This window comes from Nomia melanderi, chromosome 13, assembly GCF_051020985.1.
Source record: "Nomia melanderi isolate GNS246 chromosome 13, iyNomMela1, whole genome shotgun sequence".
NCBI classification, from domain to species: Eukaryota; Metazoa; Arthropoda; class Insecta; order Hymenoptera; family Halictidae; genus Nomia; species Nomia melanderi.
Window position 1 is genome coordinate 6642644 of NC_135011.1, and position 19339 is coordinate 6661982.

Below are 19339 nucleotides of genomic sequence, written 5' to 3' on the forward strand. Positions count from 1 at the left end.
TGTGGGCGTTGTGTTGTTTGAAATTAGGTGACGTGAAAGTCAAAGTGGGAAATGTGCATTTGTCACGAGATTTGGAGCTACTGATTTTTCTTACGGAGTTCTTTAATTTCTTTTTTATCTTGATACTGAATAGGAACTATCAAATAAAATGATCTATTTAGAATATCGTGTCTTGGCAACTGCACACTGTCGCAGAAAAAAGAAAATCACGGCCCCTTGTCTCATCCACTTTTCCCTTCATCCAAAGTGTCTCCGTGAGGAGCAATCTCGCGGGCGTCACGAAGATAACGCGATAAACCGCGTTACACGCGTAAACGCTTCGACGGTTCCCGTGGCGCGTTAAAGCGACCAATCGATAATCAGGCTGAACGCCGCCCTTTGCAGGGTGCAACGTCTCCGATACTGTTTCTCGTTCCGAAAACACCTAACCCCCCTATCTCTAACTCTGGGAAAAAAGAATCTGGTAGATTGATTCGCGAGAAACCAGACAACTCTGAATAATCTTTCCTCAACCTTTGAAGGGCAAACGGTTTTATCGACAGAATTATTCAAGTCGCGACTTGTCAACTTTTCTATTTACATTAATTTTCAATTACATTTGTGTAAGATTCATTCATCCTTTTATCAAACTCGATGTAACCAATTTACAGCTTGACCTAACTATTGAGTTACCTCTGAAACACTAATAATTCAAAGTAGATCGTCAATAGATTACTTTAATCATCGATATATAAATCAAAATAGGTCACCAATGAATCACTTCGACCATCAATAGATAACTCAAAAGAGGCCATCAACAGATTTTTTCAATCACTAATAAATAACTCAAAATGTATCAGCAAATTATTCTGATCATCAATAAATAACTCAAAACAGGACGTCACCATCCAGAGGTTAAAAGATTCATCGACCCGCAGTTCAGTTAATCGTGAGCCCCAGTTTCCAAGACACCAGGAGCAATAAAAATAATTGCCCCAATCGCGTCACTCGATTTGTTCGATCTTGAACCGCTTGTTTCGTGCCGGGAAACCAATTACAGCACCTCCATCGAAATTTTTATGAAGAGGGAACACGTACGCCCCGCTATTCGTAGAACCGTTGAGGGTGGAGTAAACGAGAGGAAACGTTGATGGACACGAGTCATCCCCTTGTCACGTCCGTGACTTCCACCCTCGATCCAGTTTCGGTCGGTTTTCGAGCGATCACCGTTCGCTGAAACCATCGGTCGCCGCGTTATATTATGCGCTGTATCTACGAGCGAATACGTTTTGACAAGCTGGAGGGTCGCTCATGCCGCTTCTTCATCAATGTTAGAGGGCAGGACGATGGTTGATGCCGGGAGCCTGCGCTTCCGGGCCAACAAATAATTGGCCGACCGCCAAAACCTGGCCCGTGCACGCGCCAGACAATGTTCCGAGCTTTGACGCTTCGCGCTCCGATCACGGAACAACCGGACACGCGCTATTGTTGCGCCGTGTGACCCGCGAACCGCCATCGTTCCGCTCCCTCCCACTGACAGGTGAGCGAGGAACATTCCGGTGAACGGTACGCAAACTAGAATATCGCTCGGGAGAGGAGTTTTAGCGGATCTCGAGGTTGTGACAACGAGATTCGCATTTAACGAATTGTTCGTGGATCAAGAGTCACGTTGTTGGTTGGGTACGATGGAAAGTGAGTTTGCACATTCATTTTTCCGTACCACTTAATCTGTTCGAGGATCAAGTCGTTTAAGAGAGATGGAAATTGTTTTACTTTCACTTCAGTTGTAGTTTGTATTTGTTTAGATTATGAAAAGCATGATCAACACGAAGTGTCTAGAGTTTGTGTATCCATTTTCTGGTCGTACCGGTTAATCTCTTCAAGCATCAATTCTTCTGTTAGAAGAAATAGAAATGATTTTAGTTCCTTTTCAGTTGCAGTCTGAAGTAGGTATGAATCGTAGAACATAAACACGAAGATTATGACTAAGAATACATGAAAAAAGAGAATTGTCCATCGTCGAGCTTTGATATCAATCTGAAATTAAATGTACACATGTTCGCCACTGTGCTCGAAGAGATTAAATCTTCTTCATCGAACATCGTTCTGTAGCTCTCTGTAAAAGATGATCTTCTCGTTAAGTGCACCAATGTTTCAACATCGTCACAAGTATTTCCTGATAACTGCAGGCAACAGACTGAAAAATCTCTCTCAGGTAAGCAGAATGATGTCCCGTTCGCCCGGCGGAGCCTCTCGTAAATCGAGTGCGGCACGCGTGAACGATTCCGAAAATCAATCCGACTTTTCGACGGATGCCTCCTCCGTTACGATCACCTCTTTCCCAGCTGCACGGTTTTCGAAATTCATTTCTATATCTCTCGTAACCCATCTGCCGTCGTCCAATCGAAGCGACTGACTCGACCAATTTACTACTCTGGTTGGAATTGTTTCGATTTTGATTGACAAGCGGGGCCGGCTAGTGACCGCCGTCGGCTCCATCAAAACGTCCATCGGCGATAGCGTTTCACGCGTGTTAGGACACGTGTGTCGCCCGCATATCCTACCGACGAAGATTATTCCGGGATGATAGCGGGCACAAGACCTGCTCTTGTCTACACTGCGAAATTATTTGATTGCTCGTTGAATGGGGGAACGGTTCTATCTCTTTTCTGTTTTAAACCTTTGCAGTTGAAAGGTGGCTCTCAGTGACCGTTTTATATAGCAAAATTATAAAGTTCTATGTGTAACATTATCCCCTTGTATAGTAGCGAGTGCGACTCGCGGTAAAGATTTTTAGAACAATTTAATGAAAGTCTATTTTGTTATTCTCGATGTTTTTATCTTCGGAATAAACTTACAATGGATGGGAAATTTGTTTGTTTTCGCGAATTATTGATAGTAAAATTTCTTAGACGAACGTAGTCGCAAAGAAACTTGTACGTCAAGGGGTTAAGCTTTGCGTAATGCGTCAACATCTGGTGTATTGAAATAAAATAGCTTTGCTTTTTAATTTATGTATGTTTTCTCATTGGACAGATGAACAAAATTTCGTCTTTATCTGATAGGAAAATGTTGAATGTTTCTAGTGAAATACTGTCGAGTGCAAAGAGTTAGCACTAAAATTATCAAGCATTTAAGATTATATCTTGTTAGGATTGCTCGACGATTCGCTGACATTTCATACTTCGGATTTCGTAATAAATCATCGTCTTCTTCCATTTAAAACCGCTTGAGAGTTCGCTGATATTTTCTGGTTAAAATTGACTGAAGACTTACTGACATTCTCTATATAGAATCTCCGGATACTGCATTCTCTGTTTCAGATTGTATGGCAATCCATTAACCTTTCCGATTTATTATTAACTTAGTTCCTTGACCACATCCACTTAGGATTGTCTAACAATACGTTGACCTACTTCGCTTACATAGTAGTATTCTATTCAACTGAGAATCCTCTCGATAAATCATTAATCTGTTCCACCTAAAAGTATTCCTAACGTCCTCGAATAAATTCCTACTTACCAACCTATTAACCTACATTATTTATTCAAAATTTCCTTTTAATACACTACATTCAACGTTCGATAAAAAAATCACCCAGCTAGTAATTATAATAATCGAAAGCAATTCAGAGAGTCAAGTAATGACTTCGGAACTCGCGAAGCCAGTGATTCGTCAGGCGAGTTGGCAGCAATATCTCTCGTGCAGGATGTGAATAATCGCTAGGAGCCAGCGGCGAAAATAATTCCATCGCATCCTTTCGCAAACGAGCCTCCATTATTCAACGCGATCTTTGATAAATTTCACCGGACGGACAGTCCGCGCCGTAGGAACCGGTGACGCGGGGGAAGTGGATGGAAAAATATCTCGTGTCCGTCGTCTGAAATGAAAATAATTCGCCGCGATGTGAAATATCGTCATCCTCATAATTAAAAGTTGAGGTTGCGAGTCGCGGGCGCGCCATTAGTCTCCGCGGTTGTAACGCCGGTCACCGCAAGTTCCTCGATCCTGTAATTATTCCATAAAGCGGATATTTATACTCGCTCGCGGCTCGCAGCCGTTTGCCGCTATTTATTCCATTTGCACTGTGTTTTATGATCCACCCGTTGGAAAACGTAATGCCGTGTCTTTCATACGTTTCATCCCGCCCTCCCCCCCCCCCCCCCCCAGCCCCGCGGCGCCGCCGGTTCCATTCCCATCATTTCAACGCTGGACAACTCACTTTTTTATCCGTTGCGAGGAATAATTCCAGCAAGCACCTCGATAATGCTGGATTCCATTGAATAACTACTAATATTCCCTTTTTCAGAGAGGCGCGAGTTGAAACTGAAGAGTTAAGGGGTTTAAAAATTTGTACACTCAGAATTTAGTTTTAATGGTACAGTAAATATTCCGTTTATTAACGATTAGTCAAAGTTTTACTTTAGAAATTAATGAACGCTGAAAACCACTGTTCGAAGTTGGAGCAATAGAAACCCTAGAATCCTGAATTGCAATATTGCAAATCTTCCGATCAATTTTCGAACGTATTAAATCAGTAGATAGTCAAAGCTGGCGACTTACTTCAATAGAATTAAATCGAAAATTTTTGAAATTCCCATTAAAAAGTGAAAATCTGACGATCGACTCACGGGTGACGAAGTTAATTAACGACTAATCGGGGCAAGATGATCAAGGTCTGCGTCTATGAGGCAACGATCGTTTAAAAACCTTTTTGTATCTGTTAACAAGCCGATGGTTCGTATTGGCAGCTGGTTGGGCGGCTGCCGGATCGGTTGACAAGGTCGATACGAGTCATTACGCCGAACAACAAGGCCCTTCGTAAAATCTCGTTAGAGCCCGGTAGCTTTTTACTCGTGAAACGTCTGCTGGCGACGTCGCAATCTGTAGTACAGCCCTTTGGCCCCACCTACGCGGGTCTCCGACTTCAGTTTAGCCGCTTTCGTTTGCTGGTACGCGGAACGGGGGATTAATTTAACGCGGTTAATGGCCTCTACGAGGCGTACAGTTGCCTTGATAGCCCCTGAACTTCGTTTCGTTTTGATATTAATGCGCTCCGCGGGAGAGTGCGTAAGTGCGAACGTTCTTTTGAGCTTGGCGCACCGAGGACACCGCTGTCGACCGAAAGTTCACCATCTTTTAAAGATTCACGTCGAAACTACGTCACTCTAAATTCCGTCACTTTTAACTACTTCACGCAAACACAGTCAATTTTTAATTTTCCCGAAGACTTTACTTTGCTGTTGATACACTATTTAATTTTGTATTATTATTTTGTTATTATAGAGATTACGATCACAGATACTTTTTGAGGACAACGTTTTCACACAAAGTCTCGGAAATTGTTAAAGTCGTATTACGATCTCACCCGCGAATTTAATATTCTCTTCATGAGTATAAACTATACAAATCTATTTATCGCTTTACGTGGTTAACAGGTAATTTAAGGGATTAAATTGAATCCCAGCAGAAGCTGTGCATTAAAAATACCCAAGACTCACGTTTAAAGCCGCAGTAACATAATTCTCGATTATCTCGGGCCACCTTCTTACACGTTAATACCGCGGACACATAATTAACCCAATTTCGTTTCGAATCACCGTCCAACGGCATTACGCTCGACCTGCTGCTGCAACATCTTGTTCTTCCAACGCGCGGATTCGTTTAAATTTTACGAGCGACGGCGAAAAGCCGTCCTTATTAACGTAAATCCTGGGTAGAAATACTTTACACGTATTATTTTAATAACCGAGCTTTTAAGCGTCGCCCGGGCATTACCGGTGAATTAATTCAATCTGGTAAGTAGTTCCCGGAGGGACGGCGATAGGGGGAAAGAAATTTGTGGAAGGGACGAGCAATTTTTCATGGGAAATTATCCCGAACGGGGAGAGGCGAGAGGGGGCGGTGGATAGTTAAAGGAGTTCAAACTCTCCGTTCGACTTTTCTCGCGGAGTTGCCGGCTCGATTCCTTCGAATAGTCGCCGGCACTCGAGAGACCAGAAACACGAAGAAAGGGAACGAGTTTCCTTCGACAAAGGTAGAATTGTTGCTCGACACAGAGGCTGGGTTAGGTCTGGTTTTTTTTTTACTTAAAATCGCTTGGAATTCCATTGACTTCTCTATTTAGAATTGCTGGGAAATTCGTTGATTTTTGTACTTAGAAGAGCCTGAACATTAATAATGTTTTCTAATCAGAATTGCTTGAGAATTTATTGATCATTGTACTTACCGTCACTTGACTTATTCACTGACCTGCACTACTTTGGAATTTAGGACAATTCCGTGAACAAAACTGACTTTTCTACGTAAAATCTCTTGGCGATTAATAACATTTTCTACTTAAAATCGCCTGGAAATTAATAAGATATTCCATTTAGAATTTTCTGAGGAGTTATTGATTTTTCTACTTAGAATTGCTTCAAAATTCATTGACCGTTCTACTTAGGATCGCCAGACCATTCGCTGACCTTTACTACTCTGGATTTCATAATAAATCTCTGACTTCTATTCAGAACTGCTAGACAATCCATTAATGTTTCCTGCTTGACATGGCCTGACATCACATTGACATTCTATCTCTAACATTATCAAATAACTTATGAACCATTCGTACCTGTTGTTAACTCCTTCGTCGACCTTTTCTATTTATAATTTTTCTATTAATATCTTCACCAGTGCTACGTCAAAATCGTTCTTCTACTCTACCTAAAACCTCCCAATTTAAAATCATCACCTACTAAGAAGAGCGGAATCGTTGCTCGACACACATTTTCTAATTATAATTTCTCTATTAGTACCTTCACCAATTCTACGTCCAAATCATTTTTCTATTCTTCTTATATTCTTATATTCTGTACCTTCCAATTTAAAATTATCACCTACTAAGAAGGGCGAAATTGTTGCTCGACACAGTCCGATCCGAATCGTCGTGATCGAATAGCGACGATGATACTCTCGATCCTCATTCCCAGGATCCCCGTCGTCGATTCGATTTAACCATCGCGAACCCACTGCAACGTTCGAACAAGCCTCATCGAAAGCGGCGAGGGACACGCTACGCTCGAAACCGTCACGATCTTTACGAGTCGCGGTTTACGAGCCACCCTTCGCCACTCCGAGCCATCCAAGTCGCCCGTCATCGAATGATCGCTGGTACACGTTAACGAGCGGTTAGAAAGTTTCGGTGAACCGAGCGCAGTCGGATTTACGATCCCCTCGAAAACACTTCCACGCTCCTTTGATTCTTTCTCACTGAAAATCTGCCCTCAGTGAATGATCGCGGGGGCGGGGGTCGCTCGCTGGAGTTTCGGAGTTAAAGAGGTTGCGAAGTCTGACGATTCGGCGCGAGGAGGGGCGGGGATGGTCGCCAAGAGATTGAAGTTTCAAGGGAAGATTATGGGGACTTAAGATTCCGGGAAATAAAATCACGAAGGGGTGGGCGTTATGGAGATTGAAAGGTGGATGCTGGGCGAGGATTCGGTGGACAGGATATTGCGACAGTATTTATGGAGTATACGTAATTACGTATATTTCATTCTGTCATCGTTAAATTTAAATAATAGTATCTATATCGCAGTCTAGTTTACCACATTGTAACTTTTAGTTTAATTCCCGGTCCAGTGTTTCTGTGCTTTTAATTGTTAGTTCCCAAACAGAGATTCAAACACTTTCGAAATGAATATTCATACAACGTATAATTACTGATTAACCAAACAGTAGACCAAAATAAACATTTTCACCCCTTGGCTTACAAGGTGTTTCATGATTGAACTTTCACTAATTACTTCATCATTATCAATTTTCCAAATCAATAGTATATTCAAAATTTACACTTCCTGTTTCCACTTAAACTAAAGCTCTATCAATACCAAATGATACTTTCTAAGAATAAAGACCATGGAACATTACGTACATCGCACTCCAGTTTCCCAGACCGTATCCCCTATCAGAACTAATAACTATAGGTAGTATACATTTCATTGGACTCTGTTATATCAGCCACTCAATTATACAAACTGTCGTTTCCCCGGCCTGTTGACATAAACAGAAGTCTATTGTACCAAGAAACTCTTACGGCGACAGTGATAGCTTCTCTGATTACAATGCTAGACGTCACGAGTTCGAGTCCCCCCGTTTCGCCTTTTATTTTTTCAGCAGACGAAGACGGGGAAAGGAGTCAGCCGGCCGGATCCAATTAATCGAATATCGACCGCCACCCCTGTCCCGTTTTTTCTTCTCCCCAACCCCGCACCCAATACCCGTTCATTACGGAAACAGTGACCCGCCTACCTGGACAAACCGTGCGCCGGTCCAGGTTTATGAAGAGCCGTATATTCCGCCCCTAAATTCCCCGCGGCCGCGACACCACGGACCTTATCGGTAGCTGGTATCGCGGCTAATAAACTTTAACCCGAGGAAAGGGGAAAAAGCGTGGGCGGAAAAAGCACTGGCATTGTCGGCAGCGGGAATGTCGTTGGACACGGATGAATTATGTATTTGGTCTCGTGCACTGAAATTAACCCTTCAGAAATGAAGCCCAATTCACGGTTCCTTCTCATTCTTTCTGATTCCTCTTTCTCCTGTTATCGATTAATCCTGTTAATATCTTTTTTTTTTTTTGGTAATTTAGACTTTTTGGTGTTCGTCATATTTAGACGATGGGTCGTTACGCATATTCAACTTTTCAGGAATATAGTTAGGAGAATATAGATATGGCGAAAGAAGATTTTTCTTTGTTAAATATTTTAAGATCTACATTTTGGATATTTTACTTTGAAATTTCCTGCAAATGCATAATGTCGATTGTTATTTTATAGTCTTTGCATTCTTCGACTATTTAGTTAATATAAAGTTCCTTAGTAATAAGAAAGGAGCGATAAAATAACAGAATATAAGTTCAATGTTAGGGATTCATTAATATTTCTCTGATCTTTTCTTTTAAAGCTTGGTTTATCCATCTATATCCAGAAACTGTAGACTACTTTCTTTAAAATTAATGCCATTACCGATATTAATAAATTCACAAGTATAAATTCAATCACTTAGAGTACGACAAGTATATGATAATGAAAATTACTGTGGAATATTATTTCTATAAAACGAAAACAACAACAATAATAGAATAATTGAAGGAAATAAATAGAAATATTCGTTTCTGAGGGGATAAAAACGGTAATCGATCGGATAGTAGTTTCGAAGCCGATTTTTTTTGTCGGCCGCTTCTGTATCAGTGCTGTCGTGCTGCCATTTGACCAGTTTTTTGTCCATCCGACGGGCCATTCGATTAAAAACACCGTACCCAATCGATGGGAAATTATGGAGCCGCTTCCGATCCATGCACCGATGAACGGGTCGCAGTGTGTTCGCGTGTGATTGCGTGGAATATTGTGTCATCAGTAGATGTTTCTTTTTCCATTGTTTTTCTGTTGTCCGCGCTTTCAGCTAGGCGAATGTAACGTGAAAACGGCGGACGCGATGATTTCTGTTAAATGAATTGGTACTTTGTTCTGCGAGTTGGAGAGGAGTGTTTATGGTTGACTTGCTCCACGCATATTCCACGGAATTTGCGCGAAATAAATTGGCCTCCAATTCCGGGAATAGGAAAACTAATGGCTTCCATTTTAAATACTCGTTTGAACCGCGCAGATTCATTTCCTTGAACCGGAATCAAAAGGTTTCCCTTTAATACACTCATTTAAGCGTTCTATTGTAATTGAGTATTCGTATGAACCGCAGACATTTGTTTAATGGAAACGAAATAAAAATATTTCCCTTTAATATACCCACGATTTCTCAAGCGACCCGAAGTATTGTTCGAAGTTGGCGAAATGGAAAAGAATGTATATAATTTTCTTAACGATTCGATTAGTCCTCGCAGCGTATAACGGTCCACGCACCCCGAGCCACGTATTTCCTCGTACACGGCAATTCCGTCGGTAACAGCGTTTACAGTAATGCCCGTTTATATGTAAACGATTCTCACCTGGAATAATTATTAACAGACAACACGGAACGATACAATTTAAATACTTTCCGTTAAACGGATCCAACGGTCTCGCTGGAATGAAGTTCTGTCGACGTAAACTGGAATTGGTCGATTTCTCTCGTTAAAGCGAATCGAGAATACGCAACGGACCTCTTTTCACGCGCGCCTTGTTTTTCCAGAGAAATATATCTAGCAATTCTCATCTGATACAATTCCGCTCCCCCTAAAAAAGACTATCCCCGCACGCATTTATTTCTGCTTTCCACTTCCGGCTAGCAGTCTTCTCAGCCAACGCCATCCAACAGCTGCTTTACAAAATTTTGCACGCTTATACTCCCTGAATTACAAATTGTATAATATTTAACAAAACATGAAACACAACGTAACGTTATGTCCTGGCAAACATTTATCCAGTCAAACGACAGCACAAACGAAAATTCAAAATGAAAATGTATCGTTTCCAATGGAATTCTCGAACAATACATTTTATTTCGAAATAACGCTACAAAGGAATTTCACGGTTGACGGCAAGCAATTTTAATAATCACATCATGAGAGACGACACGGGCAAATGTTATAAAACAAACCCGCGGAGCCTGAGAAAAAAACTTTCCTTGTTACTCGCAGTAAAGGATACCGTCGGTAAGCACGGAGCTACTCGCAGCGCAACAAAAAAGGGTATGGTGGAAAGAGAATGCAAAAGCTTATGTGTACAACCTCAGAAAGCTCAGAGGTTCCGTTTAATTAGTCTATTTGGACCAGCTGCAAGCTACTTAAGTAGCCCAACCCACGAATTTACCGTGCCGCCATCCCGGCGAAAAACAATTTAGCCCGGTGAACTGTTTCGCGAATAATTTAGGATTAAGGGTTAAGAACGGCTATCGGGCGCAGCGAAGTTTACGGGGGGCCGGGACGGAGGGACTTGGCAAGCGTAACCGGCGGAAACGACGTGGCCCACATTTTTCTCCGCCTTCCCACCTATTCATTTATTTTTTTCCCCTTTCGCAAGCGGGCCGTTCACCTGGCCGTTACTCAACTTCTTATTGTAATTAAAAACGATAAAATCGCCGGGCGAAATTCATTACCAGAAATTCGTAATTGAAAGGCGGGCCTGATGTGGGTTAATAGGGACGCGACAGTGCGTCCCGACCGCGCGCGCCGGGAGTTTGATTAATACCGCGGCTTCCGCGGAAGTCCGCGACAAATGGATTTTCGATATGACCGCGTCGGTTCTAAAGTATCTCGAAATTAATTCCTGCCTCGGGACTCGAGCATCATTAATGTCCGCACCGATGAGGCGGCGCGCCGGCCCGACCGGAAATTTGAGTTTCACCGGTGCTCGGCTTCGTTCCATGGGAATCGAAAGATCATTTTTAACTCGACCGTGGACTGGTTTCCCGCGATTTCGGGATTTGCGATGGGTCTCCACAATGATCGGTGGGAACGAGTTTAATGGTATTCGATGGTTAGAATATTGTAAGTGAATAGTGGATAGTGGACATTTGGGGCTGTGCGGAATGAACGTTTATCAAATGAATTTGCGAGGAGTGGAATTGTTTGTTAGGGAATTGTATTTCAGATGGCGTGGGGATATTTTGGGAGGCTTGAGTATAGTTATTAAGAAGCTTTCGGATATTCTTTTTGGAAAGATACTGAGTTCGTTGTGTATAGTTGTTGGGGAGCATTTAATTGTAGAATTAGAAAAGATATTACAGTTATCGTGGGTAATTATTGAGAAGTATTTGAATAATGTTTTTCCAAAGATTTTAGGCAAAAGTTTGTTGTGTATAGTTATTGGAAAACATTTGGATATTTTTTTGACAAGGGTATTAAGTTTATTGTGTATAGATGTTAGGAAGCACTTGGATATTTTTTTCGGAGATATTATGTTTATTGTGTTTAACCAATAGGAAGAATGTGGATATTTTTTTTGAAAGTATATTAAGTGGTAACGGAATGTATGTGATCAGACACGCCCGAGGAACTTTATTAATTAATTTCCTTCAATATGAACCGCATAATATGGGCCAGTAGTCGGTAATACAATAACTTCGGTCTAGTGAATATCGTGTGCAATAATAGTTCCTGAATGACTCCAGGTGCTTCGTGCAACAGGAACGATAGGCCTGTATCACATTTCTCATATCTGTCCATCACCCAGTAACCAAATATTGTGGTTTCGTCGGTGTGTCGATATCAGTGCTCGTAAAACATCAAATTTCGAAACTGGGAACACAGCCGACGTAGGTATTCCATTACCGATTATATCACTAAAAAAACTCTTTCATTCCCGAACTTGAATAGACAAACAACTATTTTCTGTAAAACTGCAGCAAAACTGTAAAAATAACGCGTGACGGGAACATGTCTCATTAGTCAGTAGAAAATAATACGTCAATAGTTTCTAGTGTTTCTATCATTCATTCCCAACATTGAACCTTATTGAACTCGAATAAATTTGCAGTAATTCTTCCCTGCAAAGTGAGCTGTTTAATATATGGAATTACTAATCTGTATAGTAAAAAGATCAACAGAAGTCTCTGTTCGTCATGTTATCACAAAAACCGTATTATCATTTCCATCGAAAACGAAATAACTCCTCAGCAATTTTTCCTTATAAAATTCCCATCAACGTAGATTACAAATCTGCAACTGTTATTTGCAACCATTATCTCACCTCCACAATTTCGACAATTTCCAAACCCCTCTCAAATCAATACACAAAAAGCACCATTATCACCCGCACTCACAATAAAATAAATCCCCAGCCAATCTCTCCTAAAAATTCAACATCAATGTAGATTACAAAACTGTTATTATCATTAACAACAATTATCTCACCCAGATAAATTCAACGGATTCCAAATCCCCCGTTATCAATACGCAAAACCGCATTATCGTCGAGAAATTAAATACATCTTCAACGATTCTCCTAAAAAAACGATCATCGCAGAGCACAGAATCGTTATCCGCAAGTTAATAGGTTCGACAGATTCGACTTGCCCATTGTCTGGTTATCATGCCCACGTATACCGAACAATCCATCGGAAGCATGCTCTATCCCCGGGCATTCATCACTTTCCTTCTGTCGGCAGGTAGCAACAGCTCGGCCGGACGAAGCTCAGCCTGGACTACAGCGACGACGATGATTCTAGCGTTGATTGCGACCCTCGTGTTCCTGCTGTCGACCTCGATGACGATGTTCGCGGCGACGGTCAGCACGACCGAGGCTCGCCCCGCCGCCGCCGCCGCCAGCAGCAGGTAGCTGGTGGGCGTCAACGAGGAAACCCCTGCCACTGTCTGACCCGATTACATCGTCCATGTAAAACCTAGTAGTCTAGGGCTTCCAGTTATGTATGTTACTATGTATGGAGTAGATAGTCGAATAACAATGATTTTTATTCGAGTGGGCCTGGCCGAACGAAAAGGGAAACGGGAAAGAAGAAAACGGAGTGGGAGCTAGAACTCGGCGAGCAACGGCTGAATCAGTCGTCGGGCCGGTGTGACGCGAGACAACGCACGTATTCATTTTTCGAGCGTGTTTATCCTTTTTCACGTGAGCAGATTGCTGACCGAGGTGAACGGGCGATTGATCGATGATCGCGTGCACCGTCGTTGATCCGATTTTCCGGGGCTACTAGGTGAACACGCGGGAAAGGAACGCATGGAGAGGGTTGAAACGCGTCGTGCATCGAAACAGCGCGTTGAAAAAGTTCGGCTTCTTCGGCCACGAGGTCCGGAGAAGCCGGAGAACGTCAAACGGTTTGTAAAGCGAATTTCCAATTGTAACCTATCGTACGCAATATAACAGTCCCCACAGACACACACACACACACACAAAAAACGCGATACGCTTGCTCGATTCGATTCCGTTTCGTTTCGATTGCTTTCCGTTCTGTGATTCGTTAGTGACTAACCCTTTGATCCCCAGCCCACCCTTCAGCCCCAGTGTTCACCGAGCGTCGTGGATAGATAATACGATTACTACAGGGGTAATTAATATTAAAACTGATATGGTTAAACGTTAGCGCAGCGACGGGCGGCGTTTCTGCTCAATATCCGCTCCTTTTAAGACGTCTCGGCGTGGAGACGAACGCGACACCATAGGTACCGATTTGTAATCTGTACAAATTGTAATAAATTACCATTCGAAGTACGTTCGATCACCGGTCGTTTACGACTCGTTCATTCTGACCCATCCTTGGTGAATGAATGGTTTGTTTAGGATATAAGGTGGCACGTGGGTATGTGTGTGGTAAAGGGGGCGAATCGAATGGCAGGAACATTGTTTAAAAATATATTGTTACGACAGTATCTAATAGGCGACACGGTTAAACACGTTATCAGTTAATGACGGATTGTGATGTTCATGTGTTACAGGTGAGCTGCGTGTCCAGGTGTTGACTGGTTTGGATGAATGTGTTCCGGATGAAAGTATGTACGTGTTGCTTGAATGTTTGAAATTTTGGGTGTCCGTTGGTGTCGGTGTGTTAGTGGTGGTGGTGGTGCGAATGGAGAGGGAACTCTCTGATACAATTTTGAATATTAACTGCTTAGCAATAAGTTATATCTTGATTATACTAATGAATTATTATTACTATAGTATGCTTAGAAATAAATTAATGTAAATATAATATATATCATGGAACAATCATTGGGAATGCACACTAAGCATTCATTAAGAAACTAGTGCATACGAACGTTCACTTTTCGTACCGAGTGAATTAAGTAGTATAGATCAATAATTTATCAGACCAGTAGTCTAAATCGTTATTTCATCAATATGTGACACTTTCCAACAACCACACACCAACATTACAACTACCCAATACCCCAGCTAACTATTCTAATTCATTAAAATCTCAGTTCACTTACATTTTACTTCGCAATTCACCAAATCAACTCATTCATTAAACCCTGGCCCTGTTTCTTTCGTAACTGCTAGAATACCGTTAACACTTATTAATCCATAACTCCCAGAAACAAAAATAAATTCCCAGTTCATCCACATCCAGACTAACTTCAAACTATAACAATTAATAACAAACAATAGTATTCAATCTAAACCGAAAACAATCCACTAACATTTATTTCTTCGATACCGTACAGCAGCGGGGTTAATTTCTCGTTCAACTATTTTCTTTTGTTCCTTAATCCATTAGAATTACTATCCGACACCATAAATAGGGAGAGCGGGTGAACAACCGTGGCCGCAGTGTCTTCTGCAAACTAATCTCGCCGGTGAATTCGTTCGCATCGTGGAACCCGGCAATTAACTCGACGTTAAACGATTCTTCTCCCCCGCGACGGGGCAAAAGGTAAGAACGCCGGCGTTTTCCTTCCACAGAAACGTAATCTGAAACGTCACTCGGCTTTGACCCTCCTTCCCCCCTCCTCCGTTCACTCCGGCAAGCCACGGTGCCGCGGGATTGATCCAATAAAGAACGCTCCCTGAAAATTGGCACGGCCACTCGTAAATGTTGAAGTGCACTCCGCGCTACCGTGGATTGCTACGTCGAAATATTTCCGGGATATGAATTATATCGGCACGTGACTCTTTTCCTTCCCTGTAATTGCACCGACGAAGAGTTTTCGGTGGGAAGGTTTATCGGCTCGTTAAAGCGAATTATTAAATTTATCGTTTAATCCCGCGGACCGGCACTTACGCGGCTGGGTGCCGTTCGATTATTCGGTTCGCGTCTAACAACGCGTTCCCGTGATTATGCCTCGCGAGACTCTTCGAGAGGAAAGCGTTGAAAACGAGGCTATCGACTTTGATTAACGCCAGCTGAATTCTTCGAGTCCGAGGCTGAGTGCTTTATGGTTATTATAATTATAAAATGTAACACACTGTGGAGGCTGGTTGAGTTAATTTTGACGTTGCTTCGTAATACACTGGTGGCAACAGGTTTCTTAAACGGAGTTGAATGGTTTTATTGATAATACGATGAGTGATGTTATGCTTTGATTGTTCTTTTGTAGAAGTTTTTAGGAAGGTTATTTGACGGCCAGCTTTATTTTCTTTAACAGAACTATGAAAATGTTACACCAATAGATGCCATCTTTTAATAAATTTAAAATGGTATACATCTATTTCTGTAGTGAAGTTATATATAACTTGTTCATAACAGTGTTTATTTTTGACATAAAATTGATCTCTTTATTACTATAACAGAAAGATGAATCTTTCAATCACTAGTGACATAATTGTTCCGGCACGGTTTATTTGGTTAAGATACATATCATAAAAAAAAACGCAGCTCAACGACCTAAACCCTGAGCGCACAGCCACCGGTACCTTTGCAGGTCAGAAGGGACAACGTACCCCCTACCTCCACTACTAGTAATGTGGGCGTAGGTTAAAAAACTATAACTAGCAACACCCCGAGCGTTTTAACCTTCTGACTTGTCACTAAGGACACCGCCCTATCTCAGTTTATACTGATACCTTTTTATATATATAGAGAGACATTAAGAGACATGACAGACAGACAGACAGACAGACATACATCACAAGTTCATAACAATCACGCTGTACTCACTGGACAACACACACACACTTTAACTTTGTAAACATATACACATTCCTTTCACTCAATATTCAACAAATACAGTCCACTTTCGAACGAGAAAAGGAGAAGCCTTTTTTCATCACATCTGTTTCACACGAACTAATATTGCCTGGACAGCGTGCACGAACAATAATCATCGAACATTCACAAAAATCTGCTACCGAAATAATTCCAGAAATAACCCAATCAAGAATCCCAAAGAACTCCAAACTGCTGTCAACAAGTTATTCACTGTCGCACATACAGTAAAGTACACTCTACAGCAAAATTGATCCTATGATTAACAATTTTGAGTGTTAATCAGCGAGCGAGCGCAAGAACCCAGGCAAAGAAGGATATTTCTTCTCTTTTTACATGCTGCCACTAAACTTTGAACCCCGAGCAAATTAGGTCGCTCGTATACCCAACTTCTCCGCGAGCTGGGGACGCAGCGTTGAGGGGCGTCAGGGGGGCGGAAAAGAAAATGAAAAGGTAACGGGGGGCGGCCACCGCGGAATCGACGTTAATCAAGAGCGTTCAGGGCCGTATAAAGGAACACAGTGTCATTCGGTCCATCTGGCTTGTCGACGAAATTAAAACCTGTCTCTCTCTCTCTCTCTCTCTCTCTCTCTCTCTCTCTCTCTCTCTCTCTCACTCTCCCTTCGTCTTTCTCTTGGTCTCTCTCTCTCAGTCTCTGTAGAATCGCACGTGTCTCTCGTGAGCAGCACGTGGCCGCGCCACTTCGAGGCGTCGTGACGTGCGCGGACGCCTAAAGCTTGATTTAGAGCCGGACCCGCGGCCTGAACCCGGAGTCACGTTGCTTTCGAGACCGTTATACGTGTACAATGCTAATTCGTGCCACCCTCGATAACCCTCACTGAATTTTAATGCGAATATTTACCGACCACCCGGGACTGTATTAGACGGCGCCATTAAATTCCGGACCGAGCTTCTACTGATTACCCGGCCACCGCGAAATTATAGTCGACGAATTTTGTGCATGCTCTTGCGCTAAAGTCGGTTCGGGATTAAACGCTAAGTGGAGACCCCGGTTTTTGCCTTGTTTTCTTTTTGTTTTTCTTGGTACTCTTCTTTTCTTTAGCGGTTATTTAATTAGTTTTTCTTCCGCTGGAAATTAACGAATGTAGTTCGGATGATAGAAATGGAAAAGGGTTAATTTAAATTTTAGGTAGAATCTAGTTAGAATTTTGGACGTTTAACGTTTGCTGGAGATCCATGAGATTTGGAATATCTTGATAATACTATGACAAAATTCTAGGTTGGCAGTGTGTCATTTTTGTTTGAAATAATGAATAATGTTTTGTGACAAGTTTTAAACTGTTGCAGTTTCAGTAACTCTAACTGAATTAACGTGCCGATTTGAATTTTATTCTTCCGCTTAATAATCAGTGAATCTGACAAAAGTTCACCAGTGGAATCGGTTAATTCCACGATATAAAATTTTCGATCTACGCGCGACAGGCTGGATTTATAGATTAAGTATCCGAACAATCCGCAGTTTCCGCGGTTTCGCTGTCGGAATACGATTCACGGGACTTTAAGAATAATTGATAGTCCTGGTTTGGAATAAACTTTCTCCGGATAAGGTGTCTAAGACGAGGTAAGTCCTGCTTCCGAGGTGCTCTCACTATTCCCGGTTAACACCGTCGAGAAGATATTAATTTGGCAATTATCGAGTGCCCTCGCCGAAGAGTAATAAACCCTTCGTCTAGATTATCGATGAAGATTAAACGTACGGTATTCCGATCTCCCGTGAAAATCAATTACGTGAGACATTCGAGCCCTTGAACCTTAATGGATTGCCGAAATTCAACTTTAAAGAGCATTCGAATGTCTCGATGAACAAAGGGTCTTGTTCGTAGTTTAACTTAGCTGCAAATTGAAATTGTTTTATGGACCTGGTAACGCTTCAATGTTAATCTACCAATAAACAGTTTATAGAGAAAGTTATAGAAGCTTGATTGAAAAGAAAATGCTATATTTTATTATTATTAATCTTCGTGGAATAGATACAATGAGCTTACAAAGTAAAATATAAAATAATAGATATACTTAGAACAACGTTTAACCCTTTGTTCTCTAATCTCATCTCAGACTTGTGACGAAACGTAGAGAGTTTATCAAATATCACTATATTCAATTAAACTGCAATTATTTTCCTACCGTTGTAGATAAAGGACAACCATAGAATTCTTCTCTAGTATTAATTAATTAATATATAATCAACGATAAAATACTTCTATCGAATTGCAGCTCAGAAACAAGCCGTAGTTCATTAATATTCAATCTTAACGTATATAATTCGATTACATCCTCAGAAAGAACATTAAACCTAACATTAGCGAATCACAAAAACATTTCTCAATGTTTCCCTGCCACAGCTTCCAGTTGTTTAAACAACCCAGCGTCCAATGAAGTCGTGTAGGCTTCACGGATACAGATTCTCAAGACGAAACAGAGGACGAGCTGGTAATTCGGTGGTTCTCGACCGAGCAATTTCCTCCAATTAACGAGCGGTAATAGGGTAACGTCGGCTACCGGAAAACCAGGCCGACCGCGTTTCAGTGTTGGTACAATCCGTAAAATAGAGGGGCCGGTGGACAGCGGAAGGGGTGGAAAGAAAATGGAACCAGGGGTCGACAACAACGAATTCGTTAAGGCTTTAATTGACATCGGGCAGCTTTGTCGCCGTGTAACCAGGAAAATGAATAAAATGATTGGGCGTCGTGCTCGACGTAACGACGTCGAAGAAAACCGTAAGCAGCACAGTGGAGAGAGAGAGAGAGAGAGGGAGAGAGAAATA

The 19339-nt window shown here is 41.8% G+C and overlaps 1 protein-coding gene across 3 annotated transcripts in view; it reads left to right on the plus strand.

Moving 5' to 3' along the window:
• Positions 1 to 14663, plus strand: part of LOC116423997 (uncharacterized) — a 161974-nt gene extending 147311 nt beyond the window's left edge. For all 3 annotated transcript variants that reach the window (XM_031969853.2, XM_031969854.2, XM_031969855.2), the window contains exon 6: positions 13060 to 14663. In XM_031969853.2, the coding sequence (XP_031825713.1) occupies positions 13060 to 13229 (170 nt within the window). In that variant the 3' untranslated portion in view covers positions 13230 to 14663. The remainder of the gene's footprint in view (positions 1 to 13059) is intronic.
• The last annotated feature ends 4676 nt before the right edge of the window (positions 14664 to 19339 follow it).